The 27,500-nt window shown below is 46.9% G+C and overlaps 3 protein-coding genes across 3 annotated transcripts in view; 2 read left to right on the forward strand and 1 right to left on the reverse strand.

The window, feature by feature from the left end:
- The window catches only part of LOC139402475 (actin remodeling regulator NHS-like), a 49,350-nt gene extending 30,141 nt beyond the window's left edge, over positions 1-19,209 (reverse strand). Inside the window, exon 1 of the mRNA XM_071146435.1 lies at positions 19,140-19,209. Coding sequence (XP_071002536.1) covers positions 19,140-19,182 — 43 coding nt within the window. The 5' untranslated portion in view covers positions 19,183-19,209. The remainder of the gene's footprint in view (positions 1-19,139) is intronic.
- A 3,742-nt stretch (positions 19,210-22,951) lies between these two features.
- On the forward strand, positions 22,952-24,621 carry LOC139402472 (uncharacterized). The gene is made up of 2 exons (XM_071146433.1): positions 22,952-23,666; positions 23,885-24,621. The coding sequence occupies exons 1-2, from the start codon at positions 22,952-22,954 to the stop codon at positions 24,619-24,621; spliced, it is 1,452 nt and encodes a 483-aa protein (XP_071002534.1).
- Positions 24,622-26,181: 1,560 nt separating this feature from the next.
- Positions 26,182-27,500, forward strand: part of LOC139402474 (paraneoplastic antigen Ma6E-like) — an 11,534-nt gene continuing 10,215 nt past the window's right edge. The window contains exon 1 of the mRNA XM_071146434.1: positions 26,182-26,265. Coding sequence (XP_071002535.1) covers positions 26,182-26,265 — 84 coding nt within the window. The remainder of the gene's footprint in view (positions 26,266-27,500) is intronic.

A 27,500-nucleotide genomic window follows, 5' to 3' on the forward strand; every position in this document is an offset into this window, starting at 1 on the left:
TGAAGCTTCCAGTCTGTTATTCAAACTCAATCAGCATGACAGAGTGATCTCCAGTCATGTCCTCATCAACACTCACACCTGTGTTAACAAGAGAATCACGGTCAGCTGGTCCTTTTGTGGCAGGGCTGAAATGCGGTGGAAATGTTTTTTGGGGATTCAGTTAATTTGCATGGCAAAAGAGGGACTTGAATTGCAATTCATCTGACCACTCTTCATAACATTCTGGAGTATATGCAAATTGCCATCATACAAACTGAGGCAGCAGACTTTGTGAAAATGTATATTTGTGTCAATCTCAAAACTTTTGGCCACGACTGTACACCATTTAGCTCTGTATGCTTCAGAAAATGGTCTGTATTTGACACGTGTTTCTGAGCAGCTCTATAGTAATGATATAAAAGGCTGTAACAGGGCTGTAACAGGGCTGTAACAGGGCCGTAACAGGGATGTAACGGGGCTGTAACAGGGATGTAACAGGGCCGTAACAGGGCCGTAACAGGGCCGTAACAGGGCTGTAACAGGGCCGTAACAGGGATGTAACAGGGCTGTAACCGGGCTGTAACAGGGCTGTAACAGGGCTGTGACAGGGCTGTAACAGGGCCGTAGCAGGGCCGTAAAAGGGCTGTAACAGGGCCGCAACAGGGCCGTAAACAAGGCCGTAACAGGGCTGTAAACAGGGCTGTAAACAGGGCTGTAACAGGGCCGTAACAGGGCCGTAACAGGGCTGTAAACAGGGATGTAACAGGGCTGTAAACAGGGCTGTAACAGGGATGTAACAGGGCTGTAAACCGGGCTGTAACAGGGATGTAACAGGGCTGGTAACAGGGCTGGTAACAGGGATGTAACAGGGCTGTAAACAGGGCTGTAACAGGGCTGTAACAGGGCCGTAACAGGGTCGTAACAGGGCTGTAACAGGGATGTAAACAGGGCTGTAAACAGGGCTGTAAACAGGGCTGTAACAGGGATGTAACAGGGCTGTAAACCGGGCTGTAACAGGGATGTAACAGGGCTGTAAACAGGGCTGTAATAGGGCTGTAACAGGGCCGTAACAGGGCTGTAATAATGCAGCAGTTCTACAGTAATGATATTGAAGGCTGTAACAGGGCTGTAACAGGGCCGTAACAGGGCTGTAAACAGGGCCGTAACAGGGCCGTAACAGGGCTGTAAACAGGGCTGTAAGAGGGCCGTAACAGGGCCGTAACAGGGCTGTAACAGGGCTGTAAACAGGGCTGTAAACAGGGCTGTAACAGGGCTGTATAATGCAGCAGGCAGATATAGCTCAGATAGTCCAGATGCCACAGCCCCTCCTCTCTCTCTCTTCCTAGTGCAGCTGCAGCAGATATACAAGTCATTAGTGGTGAAAAGTATTAGTGCAGACAAATCTGGGTCAGAACAGAGTAGAACACACAGCCAGCGCATTGGTGCTGGTGATGAGGGGGTCATGGTGTGTGTGTGTGTGTGTGAGTGGGTGGGTTGAGGAGGGGGGTTGTGTTTAGAAAACTGTTGTAGGAGAGAGGATATTATTGTACTGTACATAATCATCCTGAGTAAATAACACGGAGGTCAGTATAGTTAATCACCCCTGCAGGTCTCCATAGTCAGATAATAACACAGAGGTCAGTATAGTTAATCACCCCTGCAGGTCTCCATAGTCAGATAATAACACAGAGGTCAGTATAGTTAATCACCCCTGCAGGTCTCCAAGGTCAAATAATAACACAGAGGTCAGTATTGTTAATCACCCCTGCAGGTCTCCATAGTCAGATAATAACACAGAGGTCAGTATAGTTAATCACCCCTGCAGGTCTCCATAGTCAGATAATAACACAGAGGTCAGTATAGTTAATCACCCCTGCAGGTCTCCATAGTCAGATAATAACACAGAGGTCAGTATAGTTAATCACCCCTGCAGGTCTCCATAGTCAGGTAATAACACAGAGGTCAGTATAGTTAATCACCCCTGCAGGTCTCCATAGTCAGATAATAACACAGAGGTCAGTATAGTTCATCACCCCTGCAGGTCTCCATAGTCAGATAATAACACAGAGGTCAGTATAGTTAATCACCCCTGCAGGTCTCCATAGTCAGATAATAACACAGAGGTCAGTATAGTTAATCACCCCTGCAGGTCTCCATAGTCAGATAATAACACAGAGGTCAGTATAGTTCATCACCCCTGCAGGTCTCCATAGTCAGATAATAACACAGAGGTCAGTATAGTTAATCACCCCTGCAGGTCTCCATAGTCAGATAATAACACCGAGGTCAGTATAGTTAATCACCCCTGCAGGTCTCCATAGTCAGATAATAACACAGAGGTCAGTATAGTTAATCACCCCTGCAGGTCTCCATAGTCAGATAATAACACAGAGGTCAGTATAGTTCATCACCCCTGCAGGTCTCCATAGTCAGATAATAACACAGAGGTCAGTATAGTTCATCACCCCTGCAGGTCTCCATAGTCAGATAATAACACAGAGGTCAGTATAGTTAATCACCCCTGCAGGTCTCCATAGTCAGATAATAACACCGAGGTCAGTATAGTTAATCACCCCTGCAGGTCTCCATAGTCAGATAATAACACAGAGGTCAGTATAGTTAATCACCCCTGCAGGTCTCCATAGTCAGATAATAACACAGAGGTCAGTATAGTTCATCACCCCTGCAGGTCTCCATAGTCAGATAATAACACAGAGGTCAGTATAGTTAATCACCTCTGCAGGTCTCCAAGGTCAGATAATAACACAGAGGTCAGTATAGTTAATCACCCCTGCAGGTCTCCATAGTCAGATAATAACACGGAGGTCAGTATAGTTCATCACCCCTGCAGGTCTCCATAGTCAGATAATAACACAGAGGTCAGTATAGTTAATCACCTCTGCAGGTCTCCAAGGTCAGATAATAACACAGAGGTCAGTATAGTTAATCACCCCTGCAGGTCTCCATAGTCAGATAATAACACGGAGGTCAGTATAGTTCATCACCCCTGCAGGTCTCCATAGTCAGATAATAACACGGAGGTCAGTATAGTTCATCACCCCTGCAGGTCTCCATAGTCAGATAATAACACCGAGGTCAGTATAGTTAATCACCCCTGCAGGTCTCCATAGTCAGATAATAACACAGAGGTCAGTATAGTTAATCACCCCTGCAGGTCTCCATAGTCAGATAATAACACAGAGGTCAGTATAGTTAATCACCCCTGCAGGTCTCCATAGTCAGATAATAACACCGAGGTCAGTATAGTTAATCACCCCTGCAGGTCTCCATAGTCAGATAATAACACAGAGGTCAGTATAGTTCATCACCCCTGCAGGTCTCCATAGTCAGATAATAACACAGAGGTCAGTATAGTTAATCACCCCTGCAGGTCTCCAAGGTCAAATAATAACACCGAGGTCAGTATAGTTAATCACCCCTGCAGGTCTCCATAGTCAGATTATAACACAGAGGTCAGTATAGTTAATCACCCCTGCAGGTCTCCATAGTCAGATAATAACACAGAGGTCAGTATAGTTATTCACCCCTGCAGGTCTCCAAGGTCAAATAATAACACAGAGGTCAGTATTGTTAATCACCCCTGCAGGTCTCCATAGTCAGATAATAACACAGAGGTCAGTATAGTTAATCACCCCTGCAGGTCTCCATAGTCAGATAATAACACAGAGGTCAGTATAGTTAATCACCCCTGCAGGTCTCCATAGTCAGATAATAACACAGAGGTCAGTATAGTTAATCACCCCTGCAGGTCTCCAAGGTCAGATAATAACACAGAGGTCAGTATAGTTAATCACCCCTGCAGGTTTCCATAGTAAGATAATAACACAGAGGTCAGTATAGTTAATCACCCCTGCAGGTCTCCAAGGTCAAATAATAACACCGAGGTCAGTATAGTTAATCACCCCTGCAGGTCTCCATAGTCAGATAATAACACAGAGGTCAGTATAGTTAATCACCCCTGCAGGTCTCCATAGTCAGATAATAACACATAGGTCAGTATAGTTAATCACCCTGCAGGTCTCCATAGTCAGATAATAACACAGAGGTCAGTATAGTTAATCACCCCTGCAGGTCTCCATAGTCAGGTAAAAACACAGAGGTCAGTATAGTTAATCACCCCTGCAGGTCTCCATAGTCAGATAATAACACAGAGGTCAGTATAGTTCATCACCCCTGCAGGTCTCCATAGTCAGATAATAACACAGAGGTCAGTATAGTTAATCACCCCTGCAGGTCTCCATAGTCAGATAATAACACAGAGGTCAGTATAGTTCATCACCCCTGCAGGTCTCCATAGTCAGATAATAACACAGAGGTCAGTATAGTTAATCACCCCTGCAGGTCTCCATAGTCAGATAATAACACAGAGGTCAGTATAGTTCATCACCCCTGCAGGTCTCCATAGTCAGGTAATAACACAGAGGTCAGTATAGTTAATCACCCCTGCAGGTCTCCATAGTCAGATAATAACACAGAGGTCAGTATAGTTCATCACCCCTGCAGGTCTCTATAGTCAGATAATAACACAGAGGTCAGTATAGTTAATCACCCCTGCAGGTCTCCATAGTCAGATAATAACACAGAGGTCAGTATAGTTCATCACCCCTGCAGGTCTCCATAGTCAGATAATAACACAGAGGTCAGTATAGTTAATCACCCCTGCAGGTCTCCATAGTCAGATAATAACACCGAGGTCAGTATAGTTAATCACCCCTGCAGGTCTCCATAGTCAGATAATAACACAGAGGTCAGTATAGTTAATCACCCCTGCAGGTCTCCATAGTCAGATAATAACACAGAGGTCAGTATAGTTTATCACCCCTGCAGGTCTCCATAGTCAGATAATAACACAGAGGTCAGTATAGTTAATCACCCCTGCAGGTCTCCAAGGTCAGATAATAACACAGAGGTCAGTATAGTTAATCACCCCTGCAGGTCTCCATAGTCAGATAATAACACGGAGGTCAGTATAGTTCATCACCCCTGCAGGTCTCCATAGTCAGATAATAACACAGAGGTCAGTATAGTTAATCACCCCTGCAGGTCTCCATAGTCAGATAATAACACCGAGGTCAGTATAGTTAATCACCCCTGCAGGTCTCAATAGTCAGATAATAACACAGAGGTCAGTATAGTTAATCACCCCTGCAGGTCTCCATAGTCAGATAATAACACAGAGGTCAGTATAGTTAATCACCCCTGCAGGTCTCCATAGTCAGATAATAACACCGAGGTCAGTATAGTTAATCACCCCTGCAGGTCTCCATAGTCAGATAATAACACAGAGGTCAGTATAGTTAATCACCCCTGCAGGTCTCCATAGTCAGATATTTTTTTTTAATTTTTTTATTTATTTTACCTTTATTTAACCAGGCAAGTCAGTTAAGAACAAATTCTTATTTTCAATGACGGCCTGGGAACAGTGGGTTAACTGCCTGTTCAGGGGCAGAACGACAGATTTGTACCTTGTCAGCTCGGGGGTTTGAACTCGCAACCTTCCGGTTACTAGTCCAACGCTCTAACCACTAGGCTACGCTGCCGCCCCTAATAACACGGAGGTCAGTATAGTTCATCACCCCTGCAGGTCTCCATAGTCAGATAATAACACAGAGGTCAGTATAGTTAATCACCCCTGCAGGTCTCCATAGTCAGATAATAACACCGAGGTCAGTATAGTTAATCACCCCTGCAGGTCTCCATAGTCAGATAATAACACAGAGGTCAGTATAGTTAATCACCCCTGCAGGTCTCCATAGTCAGATAATAACACAGAGGTCAGTATAGTTAATCACCCCTGCAGGTCTCCATAGTCAGATAATAACACCGAGGTCAGTATAGTTAATCACCCCTGCAGGTCTCCATAGTCAGATAATAACACCGAGGTCAGTATAGTTAATCACCCCTGCAGGTCTCCATAGTCAGATAATAACACAGAGGTCAGTATAGTTAATCACCCCTGCAGGTCTCCATAGTCAGATAATAACACAGAGGTCAGTATAGTTCATCACCCCTGCAGGTCTCCATAGTCAGATAATAACACAGAGGTCAGTATAGTTAATCACCCCTGCAGGTCTCCAAGGTCAAATAATAACACCGAGGTCAGTATAGTTAATCACCCCTGCAGGTCTCCATAGTCAGATTATAACACAGAGGTCAGTATAGTTAATCACCCCTGCAGGTCTCCATAGTCAGATAATAACACAGAGGTCAGTATAGTTATTCACCCCTGCAGGTCTCCAAGGTCAAATAATAACACAGAGGTCAGTATTGTTAATCACCCCTGCAGGTCTCCATAGTCAGATAATAACACAGAGGTCAGTATAGTTAATCACCCCTGCAGGTCTCCATTGTCAGATAATAACACAGAGGTCAGTATAGTTAATCACCCCTGCAGGTCTCCATAGTCAGATAATAACACAGAGGTCAGTATAGTTAATCACCCCTGCAGGTCTCCATAGTCAGATAATAACACAGAGGTCAGTATAGTTAATCACCCCTGCAGGTCTCCAAGGTCAGATAATAACACAGAGGTCAGTATAGTTAATCACCCCTGCAGGTTTCCATAGTCAGATAATAACACAGAGGTCAGTATAGTTAATCACCCCTGCAGGTCTCCAAGGTCAAATAATAACACCGAGGTCAGTATAGTTAATCACCCCTGCAGGTCTCCATAGTCAGATAATAACACAGAGGTCAGTATAGTTAATCACCCCTGCAGGTCTCCATAGTCAGATAATAACACAGAGGTCAGTATAGTTAATCACCCTGCAGGTCTCCATAGTCAGATAATAACACAGAGGTCAGTATAGTTAATCACCCCTGCAGGTCTCCATAGTCAGGTAAAAACACAGAGGTCAGTATAGTTCATCACCCCTGCAGGTCTCCATAGTCAGATAATAACACAGAGGTCAGTATAGTTAATCACCCCTGCAGGTCTCCATAGTCAGATAATAACACAGAGGTCAGTATAGTTCATCACCCCTGCAGGTCTCCATAGTCAGATAATAACACAGAGGTCAGTATAGTTAATCACCCCTGCAGGTCTCCATAGTCAGATAATAACACAGAGGTCAGTATAGTTCATCACCCCTGCAGGTCTCCATAGTCAGGTAATAACACAGAGGTCAGTATAGTTAATCACCCCTGCAGGTCTCCATAGTCAGATAATAACACAGAGGTCAGTATAGTTCATCACCCCTGCAGGTCTCTATAGTCAGATAATAACACAGAGGTCAGTATAGTTAATCACCCCTGCAGGTCTCCATAGTCAGATAATAACACAGAGGTCAGTATAGTTCATCACCCCTGCAGGTCTCCATAGTCAGATAATAACACAGAGGTCAGTATAGTTAATCACCCCTGCAGGTCTCCATAGTCAGATAATAACACCGAGGTCAGTATAGTTAATCACCCCTGCAGGTCTCCATAGTCAGATAATAACACAGAGGTCAGTATAGTTAATCACCCCTGCAGGTCTCCATAGTCAGATAATAACACAGAGGTCAGTATAGTTTATCACCCCTGCAGGTCTCCATAGTCAGATAATAACACAGAGGTCAGTATAGTTAATCACCCCTGCAGGTCTCCAAGGTCAGATAATAACACAGAGGTCAGTATAGTTAATCACCCCTGCAGGTCTCCATAGTCAGATAATAACACGGAGGTCAGTATAGTTCATCACCCCTGCAGGTCTCCATAGTCAGATAATAACACAGAGGTCAGTATAGTTAATCACCCCTGCAGGTCTCCAAGGTCAGATAATAACACAGAGGTCAGTATAGTTAATCACCCCTGCAGGTTTCCATAGTCAGATAATAACACAGAGGTCAGTATAGTTAATCACCCCTGCAGGTCTCCAAGGTCAAATAATAACACCGAGGTCAGTATAGTTAATCACCCCTGCAGGTCTCCATAGTCAGATAATAACACAGAGGTCAGTATAGTTAATCACCCCTGCAGGTCTCCAAGGTCAGATAATAACACAGAGGTCAGTATAGTTAATCACCCCTGCAGGTTTCCATAGTCAGATAATAACACAGAGGTCAGTATAGTTAATCACCCCTGCAGGTCTCCAAGGTCAAATAATAACACCGAGGTCAGTATAGTTAATCACCCCTGCAGGTCTCCATAGTCAGATAATAACACAGAGGTCAGTATAGTTAATCACCCCTGCAGGTCTCCATAGTCAGATAATAACACAGAGGTCAGTATAGTTAATCACCCTGCAGGTCTCCATAGTCAGATAATAACACAGAGGTCAGTATAGTTAATCACCCCTGCAGGTCTCCATAGTCAGGTAAAAACACAGAGGTCAGTATAGTTCATCACCCCTGCAGGTCTCCATAGTCAGATAATAACACAGAGGTCAGTATAGTTAATCACCCCTGCAGGTCTCCATAGTCAGATAATAACACAGAGGTCAGTATAGTTCATCACCCCTGCAGGTCTCCATAGTCAGATAATAACACAGAGGTCAGTATAGTTAATCACCCCTGCAGGTCTCCATAGTCAGATAATAACACAGAGGTCAGTATAGTTCATCACCCCTGCAGGTCTCCATAGTCAGGTAATAACACAGAGGTCAGTATAGTTAATCACCCCTGCAGGTCTCCATAGTCAGATAATAACACAGAGGTCAGTATAGTTCATCACCCCTGCAGGTCTCTATAGTCAGATAATAACACAGAGGTCAGTATAGTTAATCACCCCTGCAGGTCTCCATAGTCAGATAATAACACAGAGGTCAGTATAGTTCATCACCCCTGCAGGTCTCCATAGTCAGATAATAACACAGAGGTCAGTATAGTTAATCACCCCTGCAGGTCTCCATAGTCAGATAATAACACCGAGGTCAGTATAGTTAATCACCCCTGCAGGTCTCCATAGTCAGATAATAACACAGAGGTCAGTATAGTTAATCACCCCTGCAGGTCTCCATAGTCAGATAATAACACAGAGGTCAGTATAGTTTATCACCCCTGCAGGTCTCCATAGTCAGATAATAACACAGAGGTCAGTATAGTTAATCACCCCTGCAGGTCTCCAAGGTCAGATAATAACACAGAGGTCAGTATAGTTAATCACCCCTGCAGGTCTCCATAGTCAGATAATAACACGGAGGTCAGTATAGTTCATCACCCCTGCAGGTCTCCATAGTCAGATAATAACACAGAGGTCAGTATAGTTAATCACCCCTGCAGGTCTCCATAGTCAGATAATAACACCGAGGTCAGTATAGTTAATCACCCCTGCAGGTCTCCATAGTCAGATAATAACACAGAGGTCAGTATAGTTAATCACCCCTGCAGGTCTCCATAGTCAGATAATAACACAGAGGTCAGTATAGTTAATCACCCCTGCAGGTCTCCATAGTCAGATAATAACACCGAGGTCAGTATAGTTAATCACCCCTGCAGGTCTCCATAGTCAGATAATAACACCGAGGTCAGTATAGTTAATCACCCCTGCAGGTCTCCATAGTCAGATAATAACACAGAGGTCAGTATAGTTCATCACCCCTGCAGGTCTCCATAGTCAGATAATAACACAGAGGTCAGTATAGTTAATCACCCCTGCAGAAGCTTTTTCCATAGTGACATTGTGATACATTCAAAATGTGGAAAAATACTGTCTGTGTGGGAATCTCTCTCTCATTCTCTCCCTCGCTCTCTCTCTCATTCTCTCCCTCGCGCTCTCTCTCTCCCTCGCTCTCTCTCTCTCTCTCTCTCTCCCTCGCTCTCTCTCTCTCTCACTCTCTCTCCCTCGCTCTCTCTCTCTCTCTCTCTCCCTCGCTCTCTCTCTCTCTATCTCCGACAGCAGAGTGGGGGATGGGCGGACGGCGGACGGCAGCGGCCTGTATATCTGTCTGTTCCTCACAGCTGGCTACCTAAAGGTGATCCTGATAGTGTTTGATAATCCCACAACGATACAGCAACGCTCAGCTATGCTTTCACCAAATACTGCTGGGTCCTGTTATGGGACTGTTGTTGACTATAGACACCACATCAAGACTATAGACACCATTTAAAAGTTATTAAACTGTAATAAGCTGTGTAAACTAGCCAACCAACAGGTTACATAGGCTCAGGATATAGAGTGGGGTCACCTGACAGTATATGGTTAGTCCAAGGGTTTAGACGTTCCAACTGCAGGTCTGCAGGATGCCATACAACTCAATGCCATTAAAGAGGTGACCACGTCCTGAAGTAGAGATGTCAACCTGTGTAACACGTGAGAAAAGCATTAAGCATCATCTGCTGCAGCATATCTCTCAGAGAGGCAACAAAGAGACCAAAGATAACACAGAAGGAGCTGCAAAGCTCCACAGTGTAGATTGGAGTATCTGTCCGTAGGACCACTTTAAGCCGTACCCTCCACAGAGCTGGAGTATCTGTCCATAGGACCACTTTAAGCCGTACACTCCACAGAGCTGGAGTATCTGTCCGTAGGACCACTTTAAGCCGTACACTCCACAGAGCTGGAGTATCTGTCCGTAGGACCACTTTAAGCCGTACCCTCCACAGAGCTGGAGTATCTGTCCGTAGGACCACTTTAAGCCGTACACTCCACAGAGCTGGAGTATCTGTCCGTAGGACCACTTTAAGCCGTACACTCCACAGAGCTGGAGTATCTGTCCGTAGGACCACTTTAAGCCGTACACTCCACAGAGCTGGAGTATCTGTCCGTAGGACCACTTTAAGCCGTACACTCCACAGAGCTGGAGTATCTGTCCGTAGGACCACTTTAAGCCGTACCCTCCACAGAGCTGGAGTATCTGTCCGTAGGACCACTTTAAGCCGTACCCCCCACAGAGCTGGAGTATCTGTCCGTAGGACCACTTTAAGCTGTACACTCCACAGAGCTGGAGTATCTGTCCGTAGGACCACTTTAAGCCGTACACTCCACAGAGCTGGAGTATCTGTCCGTAGGACCACTTTAAGCCGTACACTCCACAGAGCTGGAGTATCTGTCCGTAGGACCACTTTAAGCCGTACACTCCACAGAGCTGGAGTATCTGTCCGTAGGACCACTTTAAGCCGTACACTCCACAGAGCTGGAGTATCTGTCCGTAGGACCACTTTAAGCCGTACACTCCACAGAGCTGGAGTATCTGTCCGTAGGACCACTTTAAGCCGTACACTCCACAGAGCTGGAGTATCTGTCCGTAGGACCACTTTAAGCCGTACACTCCACAGAGCTGGAGTATCTGTCCGTAGGACCACTTTAAGCCGTACACTCCACAGAGCTGGAGTATCTGTCCGTAGGACCACTTTAAGCCGTACACTCCACAGAGCTGGAGTATCTGTCCGTAGGACCACTTTAAGCCGTACCCTCCACAGAGCTGGAGTATCTGTCCGTAGGACCACTTTAAGCCGTACCCCCCACAGAGCTGGAGTATCTGTCCGTAGGACCACTTTAAGCTGTACACTCCACAGAGCTGGAGTATCTGTCCGTAGGACCACTTTAAGCCGTACACTCCACAGAGCTGGAGTATCTGTCCGTAGGACCACTTTAAGCCGTACACTCCACAGAGCTGGAGTATCTGTCCGTAGGACCACTTTAAGCCGTACACTCCACAGAGCTGGAGTATCTGTCCGTAGGACCACTTTAAGCCGTACACTCCACAGAGCTGGAGTATCTGTCCGTAGGACCACTTTAAGCCGTACACTCCACAGAGCTGGAGTATCTGTCCGTAGGACCACTTTAAGCCGTACACTCCACAGAGCTGGAGTATCTGTCCGTAGGACCACTTTAAGCCGTACACTCCACAGAGCTGGAGTATCTGTCCGTAGGACCACTTTAAGCCGTACACTCCACAGAGCTGGAGTATCTGTCCGTAGGACCACTTTAAGCCGTACACTCCACAGAGCTGGAGTATCTGTCCGTAGGACCACTTTAAGCCGTACACTCCACAGAGTTGGAGTATCTGTCCGTAGGACCACTTTAAGCCGTACACTCCACAGAGCTGGAGTATCTGTCCGTAGGACCACTTTAAGCCGTACACTCCACAGAGCTGGAGTATCTGTCCGTAGGACCACTTTAAGCCGTACACTCCACAGAGCTGGGATTTATGGAAGAGTGGCCAGAAAAAAGCCATTGCTTCAAAGAAAAAAATAAGCAAACACGTTTGGTGTTTTCCAGACGGCTTGTGGGAGACTCCCTAAACACATGGAAGAAGGTACTCTGGTCAGATGAGACTAAAATGGAGCTTTTTGGCCATCAAGGAAAACGCTATGTCTGCCGTAAACCCAACACCTCTCATCACCCTGAGAACACCATCCCCACAGTGAAGCATGGTGGTGGCAGCATGATACAAATGATACAACCCCCCCCCCCCCAAAATCCATTTTAATTCCAGGTTGTAAGGCAACAAAATAGGAAAAATGCCAAGGGGGGTGAATAGTTTCGCAAGCCACTGTACAGTATATCAAGCCCAGTCACACTCATGCACATGCCACAGGAAATGGTGCTGTAGTACTGCTCTTCATGTCTCTTGCTCCTATAGGAGCCTCATACCGTTTAATCTACTGTCTTCTGTGTAATCTAAAAACACCCTCACTGTCTTCTGTGTAATCTAAAAACACCCTCACTGTCTTCTGTGTAATCTACATACACCCTCACTCTCTCATGTTTAATCTACACACACAATCTTTCTCTTAATCTACATATTAACTCTCATTCCTAATCTACACAATCTCTTAAAGTACTGCTAATCTACGCACACACACACACATACAATCTCACTGGTTTACCCTTTCTAATCTACACACTCATCGGACTCCATCAGAAGAAGCCAGTTCATCTAAGGGACATTTGCCAAAAAGCAGATAGACTCTTTCCCACAATCATCCTCTCCCCCCGGAGCCTTAGAAGACTTTAAAGCTGTCCTCTCCTCTATCTTTAAAGCTCTGGTTTCCTCATTTCCCCCCAGACTGCTACTTCTGCCCTTTAATTATTCCAACCAGTTGAGACGTGTCCTACCCAGGCCTCAGCCCATGTATTAACACTGGGCTACATATGGGAACGGCGCTTTCAGGAACTTTTAGAAGAAAAAACCAATAGCCTAGAGAGCTTTGACAAACTGATGTTTAAATGTCACTCCAGTGGATCAGGTCAAAGGGACGGGGTTGGTCCTCTGTTGAACACAGGAAAACCTCCCTGTTACTATGCGATGAGAAAGTCCAGAAACTCCAAGGCTTTTAGAAAACAAAACCGATAACAAACCGATAACCTAGATCTGATAGATACACAGTACCATACCTCTGGATCTGATAGATACACAGTACCATACCTCTAGATCTGATAGATACACAGTACCATAACTCTAGATCTGATAGATACACAGTACCATACCTCTAGATCTGATAGATACACAGCCCAGACTGTACCATACCTCTACATCTGAGAGAGACACAGCCCAGACAGTACCATACCTCTAGATCTGATAGATACACAGTACCATACCTCTAGATCTGATAGATACACAGTACCATACCTCTAGATCTGATAGATACACAGTACCATACCTCTAGATCTGATAGATACACAGTACCATACATACCGATAACCTAGAGCTGAGAGCTCAGAGGAAGTGATTTTGAAAAAGAGAATAGTATATTTTTGACCCATGTCATAATATTGTTTTTTTCCCCACAGGTTATAAATCTAGATCTAATAGACACACAGTACCATAACTCTAGATCTGAGAGACACACAGCCCAGACAGTACCATACCTCTAGATCTGATAAATACACAGCCCAGACAGTACCATACCTCTAGATCTGATAGATACACAGTACCATACCTCTAGATCTGATAGATACACAGTACCATACCTCTAGATCTGATAGATACACAGTACCATACCTCTAGATCTGAGAGATACACAGTACCATCCCTCTAGATCTGAGAGATACACAGTACCATACCTCTATATCTGACAGATACACAGTACCATCCCTCTAGATCTGAGCGATACACAGCCCAGACAGTACCATACCTCTAGATCTAATAGACACACAGTACCATACCTCTAGATCTAATAGACACACAGTACCATACCTCTAGATCTAATAGACACACAGTACCATACCTCTAGATCTCAGAGATACACATTACCATACCTCTAGATCTGATAGATACACAGTACCACACACTTCCGGCGCCGACAGAGATGGCCGCCTCGCTTCGCGTTCCTAGGAAACTATGCAGTTTTTAGTTTTTTTACGTGTTATTTCTTACATTAGTACCCCAGGTCATCTTAGGTTTCATTACATACAGTCGAGAAGAACTACTGAATATAAGATCAGCGTCAACTCACCATCAGTACGACCAAGAATATGTTTTTCGCGACGCGGATCCTGTGTTCTGCCTTACAAACAGGACAACGGAGTGGATCCTATGCAGCGACCCAAAAAATCGACTCCGAAAGAGAGGGAAACGAGGCGGTCTTCTGGTCAGACTCCGGAGACGGGCACACCGTGCACCACTCCCTAGCATTCTTCTTGCCAATGTCCAGTCTCTTGACAACAAGGTTGATGAAATCCGAGCAAGGGTAGCATTCCAGAGGGACATCAGAGACTGTAACGTCCTTTGCTTCACTGAAACATGGCTCACTGGAGAGACTCTATCCGAAGCGGTGCAGCCAACGGGTTTCTCCACGCATCGCGCTGACAGAAACAAACATCTTTCTGGTAAGAAGAGGGGCGGGGGCGTATGTATGCCTCATGGCCAACGTGACATGGTGTGATGAAAGAAACATACAGGAACTCAAATCCTTCTGTTCACCTGATTTAGAATTCCTCACAATCAAATGTAGACCGCATTATCTACCAAGAGAATTCTCTTCGATTATAATCACAGCCGTATATATCCCCCCCCAAGCAGACACATCGATGGCTCTGAACAAACTTTATTTAACTCTCTGCAAACTGGAAACGATTTATCCGGAGGCTGCATTCATTGTAGCTGGGGATTTTAACAAGGCTAATCTGAAAACAAGACTCCCTAAATTTTATCAGCATATCGATTGCGCAACCAGGGGTGGAAAGACCTTGGATCATTGTTACTCTAACTTCCGCGACGCATATAAGGCCCTGCCCCGCCCCCCTTTCGGAAAAGCTGACCACGACTCCATTTTGTTGATCCCTGCCTACAGACAGAAACTAAAACAAGAGGCTCCCACGCTGAGGTCTGTCCAACGCTGGTCCGACCAAGCTGACTCCACACTCCAAGACTGCTTCCATCACGTGGACTGGGAGATGTTTCGTATTGCGTCAGATAACAACATTGACGAATACGCTGATTCGGTGTGCGAGTTCATTAGAACGTGCGTTGAAGATGTCGTTCCCATAGCAACGATTAAAACATTCCCTAACCAGAAACCGTGGATTGATGGCAGCATTCGTGTGAAACTGAAAGCGCGAACCACTGCTTTTAATCAGGGCAAGGTGTCTGGTAACATGACCGAATACAAACAGTGCAGCTATTCCCTCCGCAAGGCTATCAAACAAGCTAAGCGCCAGTACAGAGACAAAGTAGAATCTCAATTCAACGGCTCAGACACAAGAGGCATGTGGCAGGGTCTACAGTCAATCACGGACTACAGGAAGAAATCCAGCCCAGTCACGGACCAGGATGTCTTGCTCCCAGGCAGACTAAATAACTTTTTTGCCCGCATTGAGGACAATACAGTGCCACTGACACGACCTGCAACGAAAACATGCGGTCTCTCCTTCACTGCAGCCGAGGTGATTCAGACATTTAAACGTGTTAACCCTCGCAAGGCTGCAGGCCCAGACGGCATCCCCAGCCGCGCCCTCAGAGCATGCGCAGACCAGCTGGCCGGTGTGTTTACGGACATATTCAATCAATCCCTATACCAGTCTGCTGTTCCCACATGCTTCAAGAGGGCCACCATTGTTCCTGTTCCCAAGAAAGCTAAGGTAAATGAGCTAAACGACTACCGCCCCGTAGCACTCACATCCGTCATCATGAAGTGCTTTGAGAGACTAGTCAAGGACCATATCACCTCCACCCTACCTGACACCCTAGACCCACTCCAATTTGCTTACCGCCCAAATAGGTCCACAGACGATGCAATCTCAACCACACTGCACACTGCCCTAACCCATCTGGACAAGAGGAATACCTATGTGAGAATGCTGTTCATCGACTACAGCTCGGCATTCAACACCATAGTACCCTCCAAGCTCGTCATCAAGCTCGAGACCCTGGGTCTCGACCCCGCCCTGTGCAACTGGGTACTGGACTTCCTGACGGGCCGCCCCCAGGTGGTGAGGGTAGGCAACAACATCTCCTCCCCGCTGATCCTCAACACTGGGGCCCCACAAGGGTGCGTTCTGAGCCCTCTCCTGTACTCCCTGTTCACCCATGACTGCGTGGCCACGCACGCCTCCAACTCAATCTTCAAGTTTGCCGGCGACACAACAGTGGTAGGCTTGATTACCAACAACGACGAGACGGCCTACAGGGAGGAGGTGAGGGCCCTCGGAGTGTGGTGTCAGGAAAATAACCTCACACTCAACGTCAACAAAACTAAGGAGATGATTGTGGACTTCAGGAAACAGCAGAGGGAACACCCCCCTATCCACATCGATGGAACAGTAGTGGAGAGGGTAGCAAGTTTTAAGTTCCTCGGCATACACATCACAGACAAACTGAATTGGTCCACTCACACAGACAGCATCGTGAAGAAGGCGCAGCAGCGCCTCTTCAACCTCAGGAGGCTGAAGAAATTTGGCTTGTCACCAAAAGCACTCACAAACTTCTACAGATGCACAATCGAGAGCATCCTGGCGGGCTGTATCACCGCCTGGTATGGCAACTTCACCGCCCTCAACCGTAAGGCTCTCCAGAGGGTAGTGAGGTCTGCACAACGCATCACCGGGGGCAAACTACCTGCCCTCCAGGACACCTACACCACCCGATGTCACAGGAAGGCCATAAAGATCATCAAGGACATCAACCACCCGAGCCACTGCCTGTTCACCCCGCTATCATCCAGAAGGCGAGGTCAGTACAGGTGCATCAAAGCTGGGACCGAGAGACTGAAAAACAGCTTCTATCTCAAGGCCATCAGACTGTTAAACAGCCACCACTAACACTGAGTGGCTGCTGCCAACACACTGACACTGACTCAACTCCAGCCACTTTAATAATGGGAATTGATGGGAAATGATGTAAATATATCACTAGCCACTTTAAACAATGCTACCTTATATAATGTTACTTACCCTACATTATTAATCTCATATGCATACGTATATACTGTACTCTATATCATCGACTGTATCCTTATGTAATACATGTATCACTAGCCACTTTAAACTATGCCACTTTGTTTACATACTCATCTCATTTGTACATACTGTACTCGATACCATCTACTGTATCTTGCCTATGCTGCTCTGTACCATCACTCATTCATATATCCTTATGTACATATTCTTTATCCCCTTACACTGTGTACAAGACAGTAGTTTTGGAATTGTTAGTTAGATTACTTGTTATTACTGCATTGTCGGAACTAGAAGCACAAGCATTTCGCTACACTCGCATTAACATCTGCTAACCATGTGTATGTGACAAATAAAATTTGATTTGATTTGATTTGATTTGATCTGATAGATACACAGCCCAGACTGTACCATACCTCTAGATCTGAGAGAGACACAGCCCAGACAGTACCATACCTCTAGATCTGATAGATACACAGTACCATACCTCTAGATCTGATAGATACACAGTACCATACCTCTAGATCTGATAGATACACAGTACCATACCTCTAGATCTGATAGATACACAGTACCATAACTCTAGATCTGATAGATACACAGTACCATACCTCTAGATCTGATAGATACACAGTACCATACCTCTAGATCTCAGAGATACACAGTACCATACCTCTAGATCTGATAAATACACAGTACCATACCTCTAGATCTGATAGATACACAGCCCAGACTGTACCATACCTCTAGATCTGAGAGAGACACAGCCCAGACAGTACCATACCTCTAGATCTGATAGATACACAGTACCATACCTCTAGATCTGATAGATACACAGTACCATACCTCTAGATCTGATAGATACACAGTACCATACCTCTAGATCTGATAAATACACAGTACCATACCTCTAGATCTGATAGATACACAGTACCATACCTCTAGATCTAATAGATACACAGTGCCATACCTCTAGATCTGAGAGATACACAGCCCAGACAGTACCATACCTCTAGATCTGATAGATACACAGTACCATAACTCTAGATCTGAGAGATACACAGTACCATACCTCTAGATGTAATAGACACACAGTACCATACCTCTAGATCTGAGAGATACACAGTACCATACCTCTAGATCTAATAGATACACAGTACCATACCTCTAGATCTAATAGATACACAGTACCATACCTCTAGATCTGATAGATACACAGTACCATACCTCTAGATCTAATAGATACACAGTACCATACCTCTAGATCTAATAGATACACAGTACCATACCTCTAGATCTGATAGACACACAGTACCATACCTCTAGATCTGATAGATACACAGTACCATACCTCTAGATCTAATAGATACACAGTACCATACCTCTAGATCTGATAGATACACAGTACCATACCTCTGATAGATACACAGTACCATACCTCTAGATCTAATAGATACACAGTACCATACCTCTAGATCTAATAGATACACAGTACCATACCTCTAGATCTGATAGATACACAGTACCATACCTCTAATAGATACACAGTACCATACCTCTAGATCTGAGAGATACACAGTACCATACCTCTAGATCTGAGAGATACACAGTACCATACCTCTAGATCTGAGAGATAGCCCAGACAGTACCATACCTCTAGTTCTGAGAGATAGACAGTACCATATCTCTAGATCTGATAGATACACAATACCATACCTCTAGATCTGATAGATACACAGTACCATACCTCTAAATCTGAGAGATACACAGTACCATTCCTCTAGATCTGAGAGACACACAGTACCATTCCTCTAGATCTAATAGATACACAGTACCATACCTCTAGATCTGATAAATACACAGCCCAGACAGTACCATACCTCTAGATCTGAGTGATACACAGCTCAGGCAGGCCAAGGCCATGACGAGTTGCAGTCAGGTACTCCTCACGTTCCTTCCTTCCTTCCTTCTTATCGTCAGGTTGTAGGCCTCTCTCTCTCAGCATCCACCTGATACACTCTCTATGGTACTCTACGTCTGGTTCACTCACTCAGTCACTCGGGGCTACGGCCATTCTATACACTAGGTAGGCGCCCTACTATGCTCTTCTCCTTGTAGTCCCTGTTCTATAGTTGCTGCTAGTGTGCACTCTGACCACCTCTGCATCGTCTGCAGCTACACTGACGGAGGGCACCCCCCAACACTGTTCTCCAACCTTCCCCCTACCCCCTACCGTCCTGCTCTCTCTCTTTCTCTCTCTCTCTCTCTCTCTCTCTCTCTCTCTCTCTCTGTCTCTCTCGCTCTGTCTCTCTCTCTGTCTCTCTCTTTCTCTGTCTCTCTCTCTCTGTCTCTCTCTCTCTCTGTCTCTCTGTCTCTCTCTCTGTCTCTCTCGCTCTGTCTCTCTCTCTGTCTCTCTCTCTCTCTCCCTCTCTCCCCGCATTCACCATCTACCATCCTGAGCCTAGTACAGATGCTTTGGTCCTGGTCGGTCCTGTAATCTCTTTATGGTCCAGTAATATGAAGGGGATGGGGAGGGACTTACTCAGTTCTCAGAGAGCTGCAGGATCACTGCTAATCCATGCTGTTGAAAAGGCATGGCGTCGATTGGTCGGTTAAACCTTCCTGGTGATGCCTTACTACGCGTCAGGATATAGGAATGTGTTTGTGACATCATGTGAGTCAGATAATCTATTCAAGATCGGCTTACAATCAATAATCTTTCAATCAATGACAAAAGTTTATGAGTCAACATACACACACTACTACATTGAATCTCTCTTAACACACACACACAGCATCCAACAAGGAAGGCCCATGAGGACAGTTACTGACAACAGATTGCACAATACCTCCACATGGCACCTCCCGTCAGATAGAGAGGGAGGAGGATAGAGGGAATAGAGAGGGAGAGAGAGAGAGTGAGGAGAGAGGGAGGAGAGAGAGAGAGAGAGGGAGGGGGATAGAGGGAATAGAGAGGGAGAGAGTGAGGAGAGAGCGAGGAGAGAGGGAGGAGGATAGAGGGAATAGAGAGGGAGAGAGAGAGAGTGAGGAGAGAGGGAGGAGGATAGAGGGAATAGAGATGGAGAGAGAGAGAGGGAGGGAGGGAGGGAGGGAGGGAGGGAGGGAGGGAGGGAGGGAGGGAGGGAGGGAGGGAGGGAGGGAGGGAGGGAGGGAGGGAGGGAGGGAGGGAGGGAGGGAGGGAGGGAGGGAGGGAGGGAGGGAGGGAGGGATAGGGAGGGAGGGAGGGAGGGAGGGAGGGAGGGGAGGTTGCCCCTATACCCTATACAGTGCACTACTTTTGACAGCTGTGTGTGTAGTTCAGTAGTGCTCTGGTCAAAAATACTGCACTACATCCATTTGCGATGAAGTCTGGCTCTCTTTTAAAGACCTGATTAGTAGAAGCCTGTGTATGTGTATGTGTGTGTGTGTGTGTGTGTGTGTGTGTGTGTGTGTGTGTGTGTGTGTGTGCTGTATGCTGTATGCTGTATGCTGTAGCCTCTAGCCTGCTGCATGGCAGGGTGGAATAATACTCCCTCACTCTTAATCCTTTATAATCTGGAGGTCTCTCTCTCAACTGGTGACCTTGGCTGCTGCAGCCACCGATGTGGTACTGTAGTCTAGTAGGTGAGCTGTTAGCACAGCTAGCGGAGGCTGGGTGAACTACATACACACAGATTGTATATTTATATTGCTGTTAGCACAGATAGCGGAGGCTGGGTGAACTACATACACACAGATTGTATATTTATATTGCTGTTAGCACACCTAGCGGAGGCTGGGTGAACTGCATACACACAGATTGTATATTTATATTGCTGTTAGCACGGATAGCGGAGGCTTGGTGAACTACATACACACAGATTGTATATTTATATTGCTGTTAGCACGGCTGGCGGAGGCTGGGTGAACTGCATACACACAGATAGTATACTGTACTTACAGAGCTGTTAGCACGGCTAGAGGTGGCTAGCTGAACTGAACCCAGCATGAATACAGAGTTGTTAGCACGGCTAGAGGTGGCTAGCTGAACTGAACACAGCATGAATACAGAGCTGTTAGCACGGCTAGAGGTGGCTAGCTGAACTGAACACAGCATGAATACAGAGCTGTTAGCACGGCTAGAGGTGGCTAGCTGAACTGAACACAGCATGAATACAGAGCTGTTAGCACGGCTAGAGGTGGCTAGCTGAACTGAACACAGCATGAATACAGAGCTGTTAGCACGGCTAGAGGTGGCTAGCTGAACCGAACACAGCATGAATACAGAGCTGTTAACACGGCTAGAGGTGGCTAGCTGAACTGAAAACAGCATGAATACAGAGCTGTTAGCACGGCTAGAGGTGGCTAGCTGAACTGAACACAGCATGAATACAGAGCTGTTAGCACGGCTAGAGGTGGCTAGCTGAACTGAAAACAGCATGAATACAGAGCTGTTAGCACGGCTAGAGGTGGCTAGCTGAACTGAAAACAGCATGAATACAGAGCTGTTAGCACGGCTAGAGGTGGCTAGCTGAACTGAACACAGCATGAATACAGAGCTGTTAGCACGGCTAGATGTGGCTAGCTGAACTGAAAACAGCATGAATACAGAGCTGTTAGCACGGCTAGAGGTGGCTAGCTGAACTGAACACAGCATGAATACAGAGCTGTTAGCACGGCTAGAGGTGGCTAGCTGAACTGAACACAGCATGAATACAGAGCTGTTAGCACGACTAGAGGTGGCTAGCTGAACTGAAAACAGCATGAATACAGAGCTGTTAGCACGGCTAGAGGTGGCTAGCTGAACTGAAAACAGCATGAATACAGAGCTGTTAGCACGGCTAGAGGTGGCTATCTGAACTGAACACAGCATGAATACAGAGCTGTTAGCACGGCTAGAGGTGGCTATCTGAACTGAACACAGCATGAATACAGAGCTGTTAGCACGGCTAGAGGTGGCTAGCTGAACTGAAAACAGCATGAATACAGAGCTGTTAGCACGGCTAGAGGTGGCTAGCTGAACTGAAAACAGCATGAATACAGAGCTGTTAGCACGGCTAGAGGTGGCTAGCTGAACTGAAAACAGCATGAATACAGAGCTGTTAGCACGGCTAGAGGTGGCTAGCTGAACTGAAAACAGCATGAATACAGAGCTGTTAGCACGGCTAGAGGTGGCTAGCTGAACTGAAAACAGCATGAATACAGAGCTGTTAGCACGGCTAGAGGTGGCTAGCTGAACTGAACACACACAAGAGTCAATAGCTGGTGAGCCTGAGGCCAAGGCTCCATACTGACAGCTTGACACTCTACAGGGCACCCATTAACAACGTAGGGCCCAGCCTGGGAACAGAGCCCAGATCTCAGCCCTTTTTTTATATAGTCTGTTTTATTGCCATTTTCTCTTTCTCCTTGGCCAAACTGTGAAACAATCCTTTTTAATAACACCCTCCCCCTCCACCTCTCTTAACCAGGTGTGACCTGTAGAGTACTAAAGTTGTATCAAACCCCCTTTCTACCCCTCCCTCTGGTCTGGTTACAATAAATCAACCCAGAGAGAGGGTAATTATCTTTCTCTCTCCCTTCCCCCCCCTTCCATCCATCCATCCGTCCGTCCACCCTCCCTCCCTCCCCCTCCTCTCTCTCTCTGGTCTAGTTACAATGAATAAATCAACCAGAAACAGGGTAATTATCCTCCTCTCTCCTTTCCTCCTTGATGCACACCTGTACTATTGTTCCCCTCTCTTTCCTTCCTCTCCTGGAAGCCCCTCCCCCAACACCTCTCCTGGAAGCTCCTCCCCAACACTTCTCCTGGAAGCCCCTCCCCCAACACCTCTCCTGGAAGCTCCTCCCCAACACCTCTCCTGGAAGCTCCTCCCCAACACTTCTCCTGGAAGCCCCTCCCCAACACTTCTCCTGGAAGCTCTTCCCCAACACTTCTCCTGGAAGCCCCTCCCCCAACACTTCTCCTGGAAGCCCCTTCCAACACTTCTCCTGGAAGCCCCTCCCCCAACACCTCTCCTGGAAGCCCATCCCCAACACTTCTCCTGGAAGCCCCTCCCCAACACTTCTCCTGGAAGCCCCTCATCCAACCACTCTCCTGGAAGCCCCTCACCCAACCACTCTCCTGGAAGCCCCTCCCCCAACACCTCTCCTGGAAGCCCCTCCCCAACACTTCTCCTGGAAGCCCCTCCCCAACACTTCTCCTGGAAGCCCCTCACCCAACCACTCTCCTGGAAGCCCCTCCCCCAACACCTCTCCTGGAAGCCCCTCCCCAACACTTCTCCTGGAAGCCCCTCATCCAACCACTCTCCTGGAAGCCCCTCATCCAACCACTCTCCTGGAAGCCCCTCATCCAACCACTCTCCTGGAAGCCCCTCTCTCCTGGAAGCCCCTCACCCAACCCCTCTCCTGGAAGCCCCTCCGGCAGGGTAGCCTAGTGGTTAGAGCGTTGGACTAGTAACCGGAAGGTTGCGAGTTCAAACCCCCGAGCTGACAAGATACAAATCTGTCGTTCTGCCCCTGAACAGGCAGTTAACCCACTGTTCCTAGGCCGTCATTGAAAGTAAGAATTTGTTCTTAACTGACTTGCCTAGTAAAAGAAAGGTAAAATTTAAAAAAAGCCCCTCCCCAACACTCCTCCTGGAAGCCCCTCCCGAACACTTCTCCTGGAAGCCCCTCCCGAACACTTCTCCTGGAAGCCCATCCCCAACCCCTCTCCTGGAAGCCCCTCCCGAACACTTCTCCTGGAAGCCCATCCCCAACCCCTCTCCTGGAAGCCCCTCATCCAACCCCTCTCCTGGAAGCCCCCCTCTCCTGGAAGCCCCTCTCTCCTGGATGCCCCCCACCCAACCACTCTCCTGGAAGCCCCCCTCTCCTGGAAGCCCCTCACCCAACCTCTCTCCTGGAAGCCACTCATCCAACCCCTCTCCTGGAAGCCCCTCACCCAACCACTCTCCTGGAAGCCCCTCACCCAACCACTCTCCTGGAAGCCCCCCTCTCCTGGAAGCCCCTCACCCAACCTCTCTCCTGGAAGCCCCTCACCCAACCACTCTCCTGGAAGCCCCTCACCCAACCACTCTCCTGGAAGCCCCCTCTCCTGGAAGCCCCTCACCCAACCCCTCTCCTGTAAGCCCCTCACCCAACCCCTCTCCTGGAAGCCCCTCACCCAACCCCTCTCCTGGAAGCCCCCCTCTCCTGGAAGCCCCTCACCCAACCCCTCTCCTGGAAGCCCCCCTCTCCTGGAAGTCCCTCTCTCCTGGAAGCCCCTCACCCAACCACTCTCCTAGAAGCCCCTCACCCAACCCCTCTCCTGGAAGCCCCCCTCTCCTGGAAGCCCCTCATCCAACCCCTCTCCTGGAAGCCCCTCACCCAACCACTCTCTGATAACCAAACTCCCATATTTTATGACAGGAGGCTGAGGAAAGGGGTTGTGTCCAAACGGCACCCTATTCCCTATATAGTACACTACTTTAGACCAGGGACCTATTCCCTATATAGTGCACTACTTTAGACCAGGGCCCTATTCCCTTTATAGTACACTATATTAGACCAGGGCCCTATTCCCTATATAGTACACTATATTAGACCAGGGCCCTATTCCCTATAAAGTGCATTACTTTAGACCAGAGACATAATGGATCATGGGATACAACCAGGGGCTTGCCCTGTGCCTTGTGGCCTGCCTGAAATGGGTCTAGAGTGTTGAACCCCCTGAAACGGATGCACAGTATAGTGGAGTATACCATCTCTGTTCCTCAGACAGCAGTAGATATATGAAGTACAGTATAGTGGAGTATACCATCTCTGTTCCTCAGACAGCAGTAGATATATGAAGTACAGTATAGTGAAGTATACCATCTCTGTTCCTCAGACAGCAGTAGATATATGAAGTACAGTATAGTGGAGTATACCATCTCTGTTCCTCAGACAGCAGTAGATATATGAAGTACAGTATAGTGAAGTATACCATCTCTGTTCCTCAGACAGCAGTAGATATATGAAGTACAGTATAGTGAAGTATACCTTCTCGGTTTCCTTTGCAGTACATGAGTCATACAAAGTTTCATAACAGTTTCATAACGCTGTCCTGGAAAATAACAACACAACGTAAGGGAGGTCACCTAACAACAATGGATTAATGTCAAGCTCAGCCTGATGATAGATGTCTGGCTGCGTTGTCTATATACCCTGGTTTGGCATGTTGTCTGTCTGTCTGCTCTGGTCTGGTCAGGTTAGGCTTTCCAGGACACTGTATACAATTTCTAATCTATTTCCAACAAACTACTCTCTTGTATAAATCCTATTCACCACCCCACCCATGTCTGGCTCACCAAGAGAGCCCACCCACACACACACACCAACACGGAACGCTTGCTAATGTTACTAAATTAAATAATTGCTCCGTCAGTGACACATTGATTGCCTCCAATCCCACCCTGGCTAGACCCGGACCTCTAGAGCATGTCTGTGTGTGTGTGTGTGTGTGTGTGTGTGTGTGTGTCTGTCTGTCTGTCTGTCTGTCTGTCTGTCTGTCTGTCTGTCTGTCTGTGTGAAGCAGGAAGTGAGGGAAACCCTGTCCATCACCTGTTGTTTTTATTAGGTCCAGAGAAGCAGATGGACCCATCACCTGACACTGTGTTTGGGTGTGTTCGGTGTGTGTGTGTGTGTGCTCCAAGCCACACAGATTGTATCAGGGACAGACACAAACACACACGTATTACCACACAAAACACATGCGCATGCCCACGGGAGGGGCTTGTCTTGTCTGCCAACCTAAGACTAGTCTTCTCTGGCAGACTGGGCCGAGACGGCACCCTATTCCTTATATAGTGCACTACATCTGACCAGGGTCCTATTCCCTATACAGTTCACTACTTTGGATCAGGGCCCTATTCCCTATATAGTTCACTATTTTAGACAAGGGCCCATAGGGAATGGGGTATCATGTGGGACATAGACACAGGCAGACAGGCCACGCCCTCTGACAGGCCACGCCCTCAGACAGGCCACGCCCTGGAGCTCAGGACAGTCTGTTATTCAGTGAAAACATGAGTTTTATCATCTCCTGCAGCACTGCTGTTCACCCAATAAAGTTCTCAGAAAGATTTGAAACACTGCCCCCTGGTGTTGGATAACCACAATTACAGGAGTGTAATATTTCAACGCCTAGAGCAAAGCTAACATTTAGACCTGAACATGAGAGTTTTATCAGTAGCTATGGTACGGCAGCAACAAAACACACACACACACTAGTACGAGCTGTTGTACACACACACTAGCATGAGCTGTTGTACACACACACTAAAAGAGGAGAGTGAGAGGCGGTATCTACACTAGCTTGTTTTATCTTGAGGTTGGTCCAGAGAACTTCACAGTCTACCTGTGAAGTACAGCTGACTTAGCTTTTTATTTTACCTTTATTTAACTAGGCAAGTCAGTTAAGAACAAATTCTTATTTTCAATGACGGCCAATGAAGGCAGTGTGTGAACTGCCTTGTTCAGAGGCAGAACATCAGCTCGGGGATTTGAACTTGCAACCTTTCGGTTACTAGTTACTAGTCCAACGCTCTAACCACTAGGCCACCCTGCCGCCCCATATCAACCTTTCCATCCACAAACTATGGTGTGTGTACACTGACCTCTGCCCCACTCTGTTTCAGGTAGCTACAGTGAGCTTGAGATCTCTGTCTCTGTATCTCTCTCTCTCTCAGCACTGCGACCATGATAAAGGACCAGTCTGGTATTTTAAGGCGTACTATGTTATAAACAGAACTGATAAAAGGACGTGAAATGAACTACTCTGGATGGATGGCCAGCTAACAGGCCGTTAGCTATTTCTAGACGATGGCTGTACTGGGAGATCATAAGCATGATGGGTCCATTAAGCAGGGTGACCGGGGACCTCTGGTCCAGCTGAGGACAGACAGGCCTCTGAGGACAACATCAGAACCTGGCTCAACTATAACCAGACCTGGGTCAAATACATGTGAAATACTTTAAAAAATCTTGATTTAGATCGAGTTTCCACTTTTTGGGGGACATTGTCAGAATTCCATTGGTTGAATTGTACTGATCAAACTAAATTCAGCAACAGCTCAAGAGAATGCATTATGTGTTGAACCCAGGTTACGACCAGGCTACTATGTATTGAACCCAGTTTACGACCAGGCTACTATGTATTGAACCCAGGTTACAACCAGGCTACGATGTATTGAAGCCAGGTTATGACTAGGCTAGTATGTGTTGAACCCAGGTTATGACCA

Source organism: Oncorhynchus clarkii, unplaced genomic scaffold, assembly GCF_045791955.1.
Source record: "Oncorhynchus clarkii lewisi isolate Uvic-CL-2024 unplaced genomic scaffold, UVic_Ocla_1.0 unplaced_contig_5542_pilon_pilon, whole genome shotgun sequence".
In the NCBI taxonomy this organism is placed as follows: domain Eukaryota; kingdom Metazoa; phylum Chordata; class Actinopteri; order Salmoniformes; family Salmonidae; genus Oncorhynchus; species Oncorhynchus clarkii.

Bases quoted from the DNA above. Each gene is read 5' to 3' on its own strand.
- LOC139402472 (XM_071146433.1), top strand. From the start codon at position 22,952: ATGCACACCTGTACTATTGTTCCCCTCTCTTTCCTTCCTCTCCTGGAA. The intron at 23,667-23,884 runs GTAGCCTAGTGG...TCCTCCTGGAAG, and splicing joins CTGGAAGCCCCTCCGGCAGG to CCCCTCCCGAACACTTCTCC.